This window comes from Ambystoma mexicanum, chromosome 1q (genome assembly GCF_040938575.1).
Source record: "Ambystoma mexicanum isolate Mex_15411 chromosome 1q, UKY_AmexF1_1, whole genome shotgun sequence".
Lineage (NCBI taxonomy): Eukaryota > Metazoa > Chordata > Amphibia > Caudata > Ambystomatidae > Ambystoma > Ambystoma mexicanum.
In genome coordinates this window covers 2,270,490-2,284,121 of record NC_090922.1, presented here as the reverse complement: position 1 = coordinate 2,284,121, position 13,632 = coordinate 2,270,490, and the positions used below count along the sequence as shown (strand labels likewise).

At 42.7% G+C, this 13,632-nt stretch overlaps 1 protein-coding gene across 1 annotated transcript in view; it reads left to right on the top strand.

The window, feature by feature from the left end:
* LOC138523146 (uncharacterized) overlaps window positions 1-13,320 on the top strand; it is a 40,306-nt gene extending 26,986 nt beyond the window's left edge. Inside the window, exon 4 of the mRNA XM_069635414.1 lies at window positions 13,311-13,320. Coding sequence (XP_069491515.1) covers window positions 13,311-13,320 — 10 coding nt within the window. The remainder of the gene's footprint in view (window positions 1-13,310) is intronic.
* The last annotated feature ends 312 nt before the right edge of the window (window positions 13,321-13,632 follow it).

Sequence of the window (13,632 nt, the reverse complement as noted above, 5' to 3'; positions counted from 1 at the left end):
GAAGGAGTTGGATACCACATCTCATGATAAAGGAAGGGTCTAAGGTTTGGAAGGGGAAGGATTTGGATATCACATCTCATTTTATAGGACGGGTCTCAGGTTTGGTATTAGAAGCATTGAGATATCAAGTCTCATGGTATAAGAAGGGTCTCAGAATTGGAATGGGAAGGAGTTGGATATCACACCTCAAGCTATAGGAAGGGTCTCAGGATTGGAATGGGAAGGAGTTTGATATCACATCTCATGCCATAGTATGGGTCTCAGGTTTGGTAGAAGCATTGGGATATCACATCTCATGCTATCGGAAGGGTATCAGTATTGGATTTGGAAGAAGTTGGATATCCCATCTCATGCTATAGGAAGGGTCTCAGGTTGGAATGGGAAGGAGTTGGATATCACATTTCATGTTATAGGAAGGGTCTCAGGATTGGAATGGGAAGGACTTGGATATCATATCTCATGCTATAGGACAGGTCTCAGGTTTGTTATTAGAATCATTGAGATATCATATTGCATGCTGTAGGAAGGGTCTAAGGATTGGAACGGGAAGGACTTGGATATCACATCTCATGCTATAGATAGGCTCTTAGGTTTGGAAAGGGAAGGAGTTGGATATCACATTTCATGTTAGAGGAAGGATCTCAGGTTTGGTATTAGAAGCATTGAGATATCACATCTCATGCTATAGGAAGGGTCTCAGGATTGGAATGGGAAGTAGTTGGATATCACATCTCATGCTATAGGAAGGGTCTCAGGTTTGGTATAAGCATTGAGATATCACATCTCATGCTATAGGACGGGTCTCAGGATTGGAATGGAAGGAGTTGGATATCACATCTCATGTTATAGGAAGGATCTCAGGTTTGGTATTAGAAGCATTGAGACATCACATCTCATGCTATAGGAAGGGTCTCAGGGTTGGAATGGGAAGGAGTTGGATATCACATCTCATCCAATAGGAAGGGTCTCAGGTTTGGAATGGGAAGGAATTGGATATCACATCTCATGTTATAGGAAGGATCTCAGGTTTGGTATTAGAAGCATTGAGATATCACATCTCATGCTATAGGAAGGGTCTCAGGATTGGAATGTGAAGGATTTGGATATCACATCTCATGCTAAAGGAAGGGTCTCAGGATTGGTAGAAGCATTGAGATATCACGTCTCTGATATCGGAGGGGTCTCAGGATTGGATTGGGAAGGAGTTGGATATCCCTTCTCATGCTATAGGAAGGGTCTCAGGATTTGAATGGCAAGGAGTTGGATATCACATCTCATGCCATAGGAAGGGTCTCAGGTTTGGTATAAGCATTGAGATATCACATCTCTGCTATCGGAAGGGTCTCAGGATTGGAATGGGAAGGAGTTGGATATTCCCATCTCATGTTATAGGAAGGGTCTCAGGTTTGGTATTAGAAGCATTGAGATATCACATCTCATGCTATAGGAAGGGTCTCAGGATTGGAATGGGAAGGAGTTGGATATCCCATCTCATGTTAAAGGAAGGGTCTCAGGTTTGGTATAAGCATTGAGATATCACATCTCTGCTATCAGAAGCGGCTCAGCATTGGAATGGGAAGGAGTTGGATATCCCATCTCATGTTATAGGAAGAGTCTCTGGTTTGGTATTAGAATCATTGAGATATCACATCGCATGCTGTAGGAAGGGTCTAAGGATTGGAATGGGATGGACTTGGATATCACATCTCATGCTATAGGTAGACTCTCAGGTTTGGTATAAGCATTGAGATATCACATCTCATGCTATAGGAAGGGTCTCAGGATTGGAATGGGAAGGAATTGGATATCACATCTCATGCTATAGGAAGGGTCTCAGATTTGGTATAAGCATTGAGATATCACATCTCATGCTAAAGGAAGGGTCTCAGGATTGGAATGGGAAGGAGTTGTATATGACATCTCAGGCCATAGGAAGGTTCTCAGGTTTGGTATAAGCATTGAGATATCACATCTCTGCTATCGGAAGGGTCTCAGGATTGGAATGGGAAGGAGTTGGATATCCCATCTCATGTTATAGGAAGGGTCTCAGGTTTGGTATTAGAAGCATAGAGATATCACATCTCATGCTATAGGAAGGGTCTCAGGATTTGAATGGCAAGGAGTTGGATATCACATCTCATGCCATAGGAAGGGTCTCAGGTTTGGTATAAGCATTGAGATATCACATCTCTGCTATCGGAAGGGTCTCAGGATTGGATTGGGAAGGAGTTGGATATCCCTTCTCATGCTATAGGAAGTGTCTCAGGTTGGAATGGGAAGGAGTTGGATATCACATCTCATGTTATAGGAAGGGTCTCAGGATTGGAATGGGAAGAATTTGGATATCACATCTCAGGCCATAGGAAGGTTCTCAGGTTTGGTATAAGCATTGAGATATCACATTTCTGCTATCGGAAGGGTCTCAGGATTGGAATGGGAAGGAGTTGGATATCCCATCTCATGTTATAGGAAGGGTCTCAGGTTTGGTATTAGAAGCATAGAGATATCACATCTCATGCTATAGGAAGGGTCTCAGGATTTGAATGGCAAGGAGTTGGATATCACATCTCATGCCATAGGAAGGGTCTCAGGTTTGGTATAAGCATTGAGATATCACATCTCTGCTATCGGAAGGGTCTCAGGATTGGATTGGGAAGGAGTTGGATATCCCTTCTCATGCTATAGGAAGTGTCTCAGGTTGGAATGGGAAGGAGTTGGATATCACATCTCATGTTATAGGAAGGGTCTCAGGATTGGAATGGGAAGAATTTGGATATCACATCTCTTGCTATAGGAAGGGTCTCAGGATTGGAATGGGTAGGAGTTGGATATTACTTTCTTGCTATATGAAGGGTCTCATGTTTGGAATGGGAAGGAGTTGGATATCACATATTCTATAGTTAGTGTCTCAGGTTTGGAATGGGATGGACTTGGATATCACATCTCATGCTGTAGGAAGGGTCTCAGATTTGGTATAAGCATTGAGATATCACATCTCATGCTAAAGGAAGGGTCTCAGGATTGGAATGGGAAGGAGTTGTATATGACATCTCAGGCCATAGGAAGGTTCTCAGGTTTGGTATAAGCATTGAGATATCACATCTCTGCTATCGGAAGGGTCTCAGGATTGGAATGGGAAGGAGTTGGATATCCCATCTCATGTTATAGGAAGGGTCTCAGGTTTGGTATTAGAAGCATTGAGATATCACATCTCATGCTATAGGAAGGGTCTCAGGATTTGAATGGGAAGGATTTGGATATCACATCTCTTGCTATAGGAAGGGTCTCAGGATTGGAATGGGTAGGAGTTGGATATTACTTTCTTGCTATAGGAAGGGTCTCATGTTTGGAATGGGAAGGAGTTGGGTATCACATATGCTATAGTTAGTGTCTCAGGTTTGGAATGGGATGGACTTGGATATCACATCTCATGCTATAGGAAGGGTCTCAGATTTGGTATAAGCATTGAGATATCGCATCTCATGCTAAAGGAAGGGTCTCAGGATTGGAATGGGAAGGAGTTGTATATGACATCTCAGGCCATAGGAAGGTTCTCAGGTTTGGTATAAGCATTGAGATATCACATCTCATGCTATAGGAAGGGTCTCAGGATTGGAATGGGAAGGATTTGGATATCACATCTCATGCTATAGGAAGGGTCTCAGATTTGGTATAAGCATTGAGATATCACATCTCATGCTAAAGGAAGGGTCTCAGGATTGGAATGGGAAGGAGTTGTATATGACATCTCAGGCCATAGGAAGGGTCTCAGGTTTGGTATAAGCATTGAGATATCACATCTCTGCTATCGGAAGGGTCTCAGGATTGGAATGGGAAGGAGTTGGATATCCCATCTCATGTTATAGGAAGGGTCTCAGGTTTGGTATTAGAAGTATAGAGATATCACATCTCATGCTATAGGAAGGGTCTCAGGATTGGAATGGGAAGGACTTGGATGTCACATCTCATGCTATAGGGAGGGTCTCAAGTTTGATATTAGAAGCATTGAGATAACAAATCTCATGATATCGGAAGGGTCTCAGGATTGGAATGGGAAGGAGTTGGATACCACATCTCATGATAAAGGAAGGGTCTAAGGTTTGGAAGGGGAAGGATTTGGATATCACATCTCATGTTATAGGACGGGTCTCAGGTTTGGTATTAGAAGCATTGAGATATCAAGTCTCATGGTATAAGAAGGGTCTCAGAATTGGAATGGGAAGGAGTTGGATATCACACCTCAAGCTATAGGAAGGGTCTCAGGATTGGAATGGGAAGGAGTTTGATATCACATCTCATGCCATAGTATGGGTCTCAGGTTTGGTAGAAGCATTGGGACATCACATCTCATGCTATCGGAAGGGTATCAGTATTGGATTTGGAAGAAGTTGGATATCCCATCTCATGCTATAGGAAGGGTCTCAGGTTGGAATGGGAAGGAGTTGGATATCACATTTCATGTTATAGGAAGGGTCTCAGGATTGGAATGGGAAGGACTTGGATATCATATCTCATGCTATAGGACGGGTCTCAGGTTTGTTATTAGAATCATTGAGATATCATATTGCATGCTGTAGGAAGGGTCTAAGGTTTGGAAAGGGAAGGAGTTGGATATCACATTTCATGTTAGAGGAAGGATCTCAGGTTTGGTATTAGAAGCATTGAGATATCACATCTCATGCTATAGGAAGGGTCTCAGGATTGGAATGGGAAGTAGTTGGATATCACATCTCATGCTATAGGAAGGGTCTCAGGTTTGGTATAAGCATTGAGATATCACATCTCATGCTATAGGACGGGTCTCAGGATTGGAATGGAAGGAGTTGGATATCACATCTCATGTTATAGGAAGGATCTCAGGTTTGGAATGGGAAGGAGTTGGATATCGCATCTCATCCAATAGGAAGGGTCTCAGGTTTGGAATGGGAAGGAATTGGATATCACATCTCATGTTATAGGAAGGATCTCAGGTTTGGTATTAGAAGCATTGAGATATCACATCTCATGCTATAGGAAGGGTCTCAGGATTGGAATGTGAAGGATTTGGATATCACATCTCATGCTAAAGGAAGGGTCTCAGGTTTGGTAGAAGCATTGAGATATCAGATCTCTGCTATCGGAAGGGTCTCAGGATTGGATTGGGAAGGAGTTGGATATCCCTTCTCATGCTATAGGAAGGGTCTCAGGATTTGAATGGGAAGGAGTTGGATATCACATCTCATGTTATAGGAAGGGTCTCAGGATTGGAATGGGAAGGATTTGGATATTACTTTCTTGCTATAGGAAGGGTCTCATGTTTGGAATGGGAAGGAGTTGGATATCACATATGCTATAGTTAGTGTCTCAGGTTTGGAACGGGAAGGAGTTGGATATCACATCTCATGTTATAGTGAGGGTCTCATGTTTGGTATAAGCATTGAGATATCACATCTCTGCTATCGGAAGCGGCTCAGGATTGGAATGGGAAGGAGTTGGATATCCCATCTCATGTTATAGTAAGAGTCTCTGGTTTGGTATTAGAATCATTGAGATATCACATCGCATGCTGTAGGAAGGGTCTAAGGATTGGAATGGGATGGACTTGGATATCACATCTCATGCTATAGGTAGGCTCTCAGGTTTGATATAAGCATTGAGAGGTTTGATATAAGCATTGAGATATCACATCTCATGCTATAGGAAGGGTCTCAGGATTGGAATGGGAAGGATTTGGATATCACATCTCATGCTATAGGAAGGGTCTCAGATTTGGTATAAGCATTGAGATATCACATCTCATGCTAAAGGAAGGGTCTCAGGATTGGAATGGGAAGGAGTTGTATATGACATCTCAGGCCATAGGAAGGGTCTCAGGTTTGGTATAAGCATTGAGATATCACATCTCTGCTATCGGAAGGGTCTCAGGATTGGAATGGGAAGGAGTTGGATATCCCATCTCATGTTATAGGAAGGGTCTCAGGTTTGGTATTAGAAGTATAGAGATATCACATCTCATGCTATAGGAAGGGTCTCAGGATTGGAATGGGAAGGACTTGGATGTCACATCTCATGCTATAGGGAGGGTCTCAAGTTTGATATTAGAAGCATTGAGATAACAAATCTCATGATATCGGAAGGGTCTCAGGATTGGAATGGGAAGGAGTTGGATACCACATCTCATGATAAAGGAAGGGTCTAAGGTTTGGAAGGGGAAGGATTTGGATATCACATCTCATGTTATAGGACGGGTCTCAGGTTTGGTATTAGAAGCATTGAGATATCAAGTCTCATGGTATAAGAAGGGTCTCAGAATTGGAATGGGAAGGAGTTGGATATCACACCTCAAGCTATAGGAAGGGTCTCAGGATTGGAATGGGAAGGAGTTTGATATCACATCTCATGCCATAGTATGGGTCTCAGGTTTGGTAGAAGCATTGGGACATCACATCTCATGCTATCGGAAGGGTATCAGTATTGGATTTGGAAGAAGTTGGATATCCCATCTCATGCTATAGGAAGGGTCTCAGGTTGGAATGGGAAGGAGTTGGATATCACATTTCATGTTATAGGAAGGGTCTCAGGATTGGAATGGGAAGAACTTGGATATCATATCTCATGCTATAGGACGGGTCTCAGGTTTGTTATTAGAATCATTGAGATATCATATTGCATGCTGTAGGAAGGGTCTAAGGTTTGGAAAGGGAAGGAGTTGGATATCACATTTCATGTTAGAGGAAGGATCTCAGGTTTGGTATTAGAAGCATTGAGATATCACATCTCATGCTATAGGAAGGGTCTCAGGATTGGAATGGGAAGTAGTTGGATATCACATCTCATGCTATAGGAAGGGTCTCAGGTTTGGTATAAGCATTGAGATATCACATCTCATGCTATAGGACGGGTCTCAGGATTGGAATGGAAGGAGTTGGATATCACATCTCATGTTATAGGAAGGATCTCAGGTTTGGTATTAGAAGCATTGAGACATCACATCTCATGCTATAGGAAGGGTCTCAGGGTTGGAATGGGAAGGAGTTGGATATCGCATCTCATCCAATAGGAAGGGTCTCAGGTTTGGAATGGGAAGGAATTGGATATCACATCTCATGTTATAGGAAGGATCTCAGGTTTGGTATTAGAAGCATTGAGATATCACATCTCATGCTATAGGAAGGGTCTCAGGATTGGAATGTGAAGGATTTGGATATCACATCTCATGCTAAAGGAAGGGTCTCAGGTTTGGTAGAAGCATTGAGATATCAGATCTCTGCTATCGGAAGGGTCTCAGGATTGGATTGGGAAGGAGTTGGATATCCCTTCTCATGCTATAGGAAGGGTCTCAGGATTTGAATGGGAAGGAGTTGGATATCACATCTCATGTTATAGGAAGGGTCTCAGGATTGGAATGGGAAGGATTTGGATATTACTTTCTTGCTATAGGAAGGGTCTCATGTTTGGAATGGGAAGGAGTTGGATATCACATATGCTATAGTTAGTGTCTCAGGTTTGGAACGGGAAGGAGTTGGATATCACATCTCATGTTATAGGAAGGGTCTCATGTTTGGTATAAGCATTGAGATATCACATCTCTGCTATCGGAAGCGGCTCAGGATTGGAATGGGAAGGAGTTGGATATCCCATCTCATGTTATAGTAAGAGTCTCTGGTTTGGTATTAGAATCATTGAGATATCACATCGCATGCTGTAGGAAGGGTCTAAGGATTGGAATGGGATGGACTTGGATATCACATCTCATGCTATAGGTAGGCTCTCAGGTTTGATATAAGCATTGAGAGGTTTGATATAAGCATTGAGATATCACATCTCATGCTATAGGAAGGGTCTCAGGATTGGAATGGGAAGGATTTGGATATCACATCTCATGCTATAGGAAGGGTCTCAGATTTGATATAAGCATTGAGATATCACATCTCATGCTAAAGGAAGGGTCTCAGGATTGGAATGGGAAGGAGTTGTATATGACATCTCAGGCCATAGGAAGGGTCTCATGTTTGGTATAAGCATTGAGATATCACATCTCTGCTATCGGAAGGGTCTCAGGATTGGAATGAGAAGGAGTTGGATATCCCATCTCATGTTATAGGAAGGGTCTCAGGTTTGGTATTAGAAGCATAGAGATTTCACATCTCATGCTATAGGAAGGGTCTCAGGATTGGAATGGGAAGGACTTGGATGTCACATCTCATGCTATAGGGAGGGTCTCAAGTTTGATATTAGAAGCATTGAGATAACAAATCTCATGATATCGGAAGGGTCTCAGGATTGGAATGGGAAGGAGTTGGATACCACATCTCATGATAAAGGAAGGGTCTAAGGTTTGGAAGGGGAAGGATTTGGATATCACATCTCATTTTATAGGACGGGTCTCAGGTTTGGTATTAGAAGCATTGAGATATCAAGTCTCATGGTATAAGAAGGGTCTCAGAATTGGAATGGGAAGGAGTTGGATATCACACCTCAAGCTATAGGAAGGGTCTCAGGATTGGAATGGGAAGGAGTTTGATATCACATCTCATGCCATAGTATGGGTCTCAGGTTTGGTAGAAGCATTGGGATATCACATCTCATGCTATCGGAAGGGTATCAGTATTGGATTTGGAAGAAGTTGGATATCCCATCTCATGCTATAGGAAGGGTCTCAGGTTGGAATGGGAAGGAGTTGGATATCACATTTCATGTTATAGGAAGGGTCTCAGGATTGGAATGGGAAGGACTTGGATATCATATCTCATGCTATAGGACAGGTCTCAGGTTTGTTATTAGAATCATTGAGATATCATATTGCATGCTGTAGGAAGGGTCTAAGGATTGGAACGGGAAGGACTTGGATATCACATCTCATGCTATAGATAGGCTCTTAGGTTTGGAAAGGGAAGGAGTTGGATATCACATTTCATGTTAGAGGAAGGATCTCAGGTTTGGTATTAGAAGCATTGAGATATCACATCTCATGCTATAGGAAGGGTCTCAGGATTGGAATGGGAAGTAGTTGGATATCACATCTCATGCTATAGGAAGGGTCTCAGGTTTGGTATAAGCATTGAGATATCACATCTCATGCTATAGGACGGGTCTCAGGATTGGAATGGAAGGAGTTGGATATCACATCTCATGTTATAGGAAGGATCTCAGGTTTGGTATTAGAAGCATTGAGACATCACATCTCATGCTATAGGAAGGGTCTCAGGGTTGGAATGGGAAGGAGTTGGATATCACATCTCATCCAATAGGAAGGGTCTCAGGTTTGGAATGGGAAGGAATTGGATATCACATCTCATGTTATAGGAAGGATCTCAGGTTTGGTATTAGAAGCATTGAGATATCACATCTCATGCTATAGGAAGGGTCTCAGGATTGGAATGTGAAGGATTTGGATATCACATCTCATGCTAAAGGAAGGGTCTCAGGATTGGTAGAAGCATTGAGATATCACGTCTCTGATATCGGAGGGGTCTCAGGATTGGATTGGGAAGGAGTTGGATATCCCTTCTCATGCTATAGGAAGGGTCTCAGGATTTGAATGGCAAGGAGTTGGATATCACATCTCATGCCATAGGAAGGGTCTCAGGTTTGGTATAAGCATTGAGATATCACATCTCTGCTATCGGAAGGGTCTCAGGATTGGAATGGGAAGGAGTTGGATATTCCCATCTCATGTTATAGGAAGGGTCTCAGGTTTGGTATTAGAAGCATTGAGATATCACATCTCATGCTATAGGAAGGGTCTCAGGATTGGAATGGGAAGGAGTTGGATATCCCATCTCATGTTAAAGGAAGGGTCTCAGGTTTGGTATAAGCATTGAGATATCACATCTCTGCTATCAGAAGCGGCTCAGCATTGGAATGGGAAGGAGTTGGATATCCCATCTCATGTTATAGGAAGAGTCTCTGGTTTGGTATTAGAATCATTGAGATATCACATCGCATGCTGTAGGAAGGGTCTAAGGATTGGAATGGGATGGACTTGGATATCACATCTCATGCTATAGGTAGACTCTCAGGTTTGGTATAAGCATTGAGATATCACATCTCATGCTATAGGAAGGGTCTCAGGATTGGAATGGGAAGGAATTGGATATCACATCTCATGCTATAGGAAGGGTCTCAGATTTGGTATAAGCATTGAGATATCACATCTCATGCTAAAGGAAGGGTCTCAGGATTGGAATGGGAAGGAGTTGTATATGACATCTCAGGCCATAGGAAGGTTCTCAGGTTTGGTATAAGCATTGAGATATCACATCTCTGCTATCGGAAGGGTCTCAGGATTGGAATGGGAAGGAGTTGGATATCCCATCTCATGTTATAGGAAGGGTCTCAGGTTTGGTATTAGAAGCATAGAGATATCACATCTCATGCTATAGGAAGGGTCTCAGGATTTGAATGGCAAGGAGTTGGATATCACATCTCATGCCATAGGAAGGGTCTCAGGTTTGGTATAAGCATTGAGATATCACATCTCTGCTATCGGAAGGGTCTCAGGATTGGATTGGGAAGGAGTTGGATATCCCTTCTCATGCTATAGGAAGTGTCTCAGGTTGGAATGGGAAGGAGTTGGATATCACATCTCATGTTATAGGAAGGGTCTCAGGATTGGAATGGGAAGAATTTGGATATCACATCTCAGGCCATAGGAAGGTTCTCAGGTTTGGTATAAGCATTGAGATATCACATTTCTGCTATCGGAAGGGTCTCAGGATTGGAATGGGAAGGAGTTGGATATCCCATCTCATGTTATAGGAAGGGTCTCAGGTTTGGTATTAGAAGCATAGAGATATCACATCTCATGCTATAGGAAGGGTCTCAGGATTTGAATGGCAAGGAGTTGGATATCACATCTCATGCCATAGGAAGGGTCTCAGGTTTGGTATAAGCATTGAGATATCACATCTCTGCTATCGGAAGGGTCTCAGGATTGGATTGGGAAGGAGTTGGATATCCCTTCTCATGCTATAGGAAGTGTCTCAGGTTGGAATGGGAAGGAGTTGGATATCACATCTCATGTTATAGGAAGGGTCTCAGGATTGGAATGGGAAGAATTTGGATATCACATCTCTTGCTATAGGAAGGGTCTCAGGATTGGAATGGGTAGGAGTTGGATATTACTTTCTTGCTATATGAAGGGTCTCATGTTTGGAATGGGAAGGAGTTGGATATCACATATTCTATAGTTAGTGTCTCAGGTTTGGAATGGGATGGACTTGGATATCACATCTCATGCTGTAGGAAGGGTCTCAGATTTGGTATAAGCATTGAGATATCACATCTCATGCTAAAGGAAGGGTCTCAGGATTGGAATGGGAAGGAGTTGTATATGACATCTCAGGCCATAGGAAGGTTCTCAGGTTTGGTATAAGCATTGAGATATCACATCTCTGCTATCGGAAGGGTCTCAGGATTGGAATGGGAAGGAGTTGGATATCCCATCTCATGTTATAGGAAGGGTCTCAGGTTTGGTATTAGAAGCATTGAGATATCACATCTCATGCTATAGGAAGGGTCTCAGGATTGGAATGTGAAGGATTTGGATATTACATCTCATGCTAAAGGAAGGGTCTCAGGTTTGGTAGAAGCATTGAGATATCACGTCTCTGCTATCGGAAGGGTCTCAGGATTGGATTGGGAAGGAGTTGGATATCCCTTCTCATGCTATAGGAAGGGTCTCAGGATTTGAATGGCAAGGAGTTGGATATCACATCTCATGCCATAGGAAGGGTCTCAGGTTTGGTATAAGCATTGAGATATCACATCTCTGCTATCGGAAGGGTCTCAGGATTGGATTGGGAAGGAGTTGGATATCCCTTCTCATGCTATAGGAAGTGTCTCAGGTTGGAATGGGAAGGAGTTGGATATCACATCTCATGTTATAGGAAGGGTCTCAGGATTGGAATGGGAAGGATTTGGATATCACATCTCTTGCTATAGGAAGGGTCTCAGGATTGGAATGGGTAGGAGTTGGATATTACTTTCTTGCTATAGGAAGGGTCTCATGTTTGGAATGGGAAGGATTTGGATATCACATATGCTATAGTTAGTGTCTCAGGTTTGGAACGGGAAGGAGTTGGATATCACATCTCATGTTATAGGAAGGGTCTCAGGTTTGGTATAAGCATTGAGATATCACATCTCTGCTATCGGAAGCGGCTCAGGATTGGAATGGGAAGGAGTTGGATATCCCATCTCATGTTATAGTAAGAGTCTCTGGTTTGGTATTAGAATCATTGAGATATCACATCGCATGCTGTAGGAAGGGTCTAAGGATTGGAATGGGATGGACTTGGATATCACATCTCATGCTATAGGAAGGGTCTCAGATTTGGTATAAGCATTGAGATATCACATTTCATGCTAAAGGAAGGGTCTCAGGATTGTAGGCTCTCAGGTTTGGTATAAGCATTGAGATATCACATCTCATGCTAAAGGAAGGGTCTCAGGATTGGAATGGGAAGGAGTTGTATATGACATCTCAGGCCATAGGAAGGGTCTCAGGTTTGGTATAAGCATTGAGATATCACATCCCTGCTATCGGAAGGGTCTCAGGATTGGAATGGGAAGGAGTTGGATATCCCATCTCATGTTATAGGAAGGGTCTCAGGTTTGGTATTAGAAGTATAGAGATATCACATCTCATGCTATAGGAAGGGTCTCAGGATTGGAATGGGAAGGACTTGGATGTCACATCTCATGCTATAGGGAGGGTCTCAAGTTTGATATTAGAAGCATTGAGATAACAAATCTCATGATATCGGAAGGGTCTCAGGATTGGAATGGGAAGGAGTTGGATACCACATCTCATGATAAAGGAAGGGTCTAAGGTTTGGAAGGGGAAGGATTTGGATATCACATCTCATGTTATAGGACGGGTCTCAGGTTTGGTATTAGAAGCATTGAGATATCAAGTCTCATGGTATAAGAAGGGTCTCAGAATTGGAATGGGAAGGAGTTGGATATCACACCTCAAGCTATAGGAAGGGTCTCAGGATTGGAATGGGAAGGAGTTTGATATCACATCTCATGCCATAGTATGGGTCTCAGGTTTGGTAGAAGCATTGGGACATCACATCTCATGCTATCGGAAGGGTATCAGTATTGGATTTGGAAGAAGTTGGATATCCCATCTCATGCTATAGGAAGGGTCTCAGGTTGGAATGGGAAGGAGTTGGATATCACATTTCATGTTATAGGAAGGGTCTCAGGATTGGAATGGAAAGGACTTGGATATCATATCTCATGCTATAGGACGGGTCTCAGGTTTGTTATTAGAATCATTTTTTTTTTTTTTTTTTTTAAACTTTTATTTTTGCTGGCAGTGGCAGTTGACATACACACACATCAGATCGAGAGTATGGTCTTTAAACATGACAAAGTACATTACACTGGGATGTTCACACATAGTAGCATACATTTGCAGATAAAGATCAGCTTAGTGCCATATTGGGGAGCACAATGTACAGAAATGGGGTCTAGGGCGTGCTATCAGCCAAAGAGGTAGCATCAAGAGCGTTGAGATAGCTGTTGAAGGCAGTCCAAATGTTTTTGGGCCGGGACCGGCCTGGGAGGGTAATAATGTAGTCCTCCTCGCAGTCTCGGGACCAGGTCACCAAGTTAAGCCATTTCTGGAAAGTGGGGGGT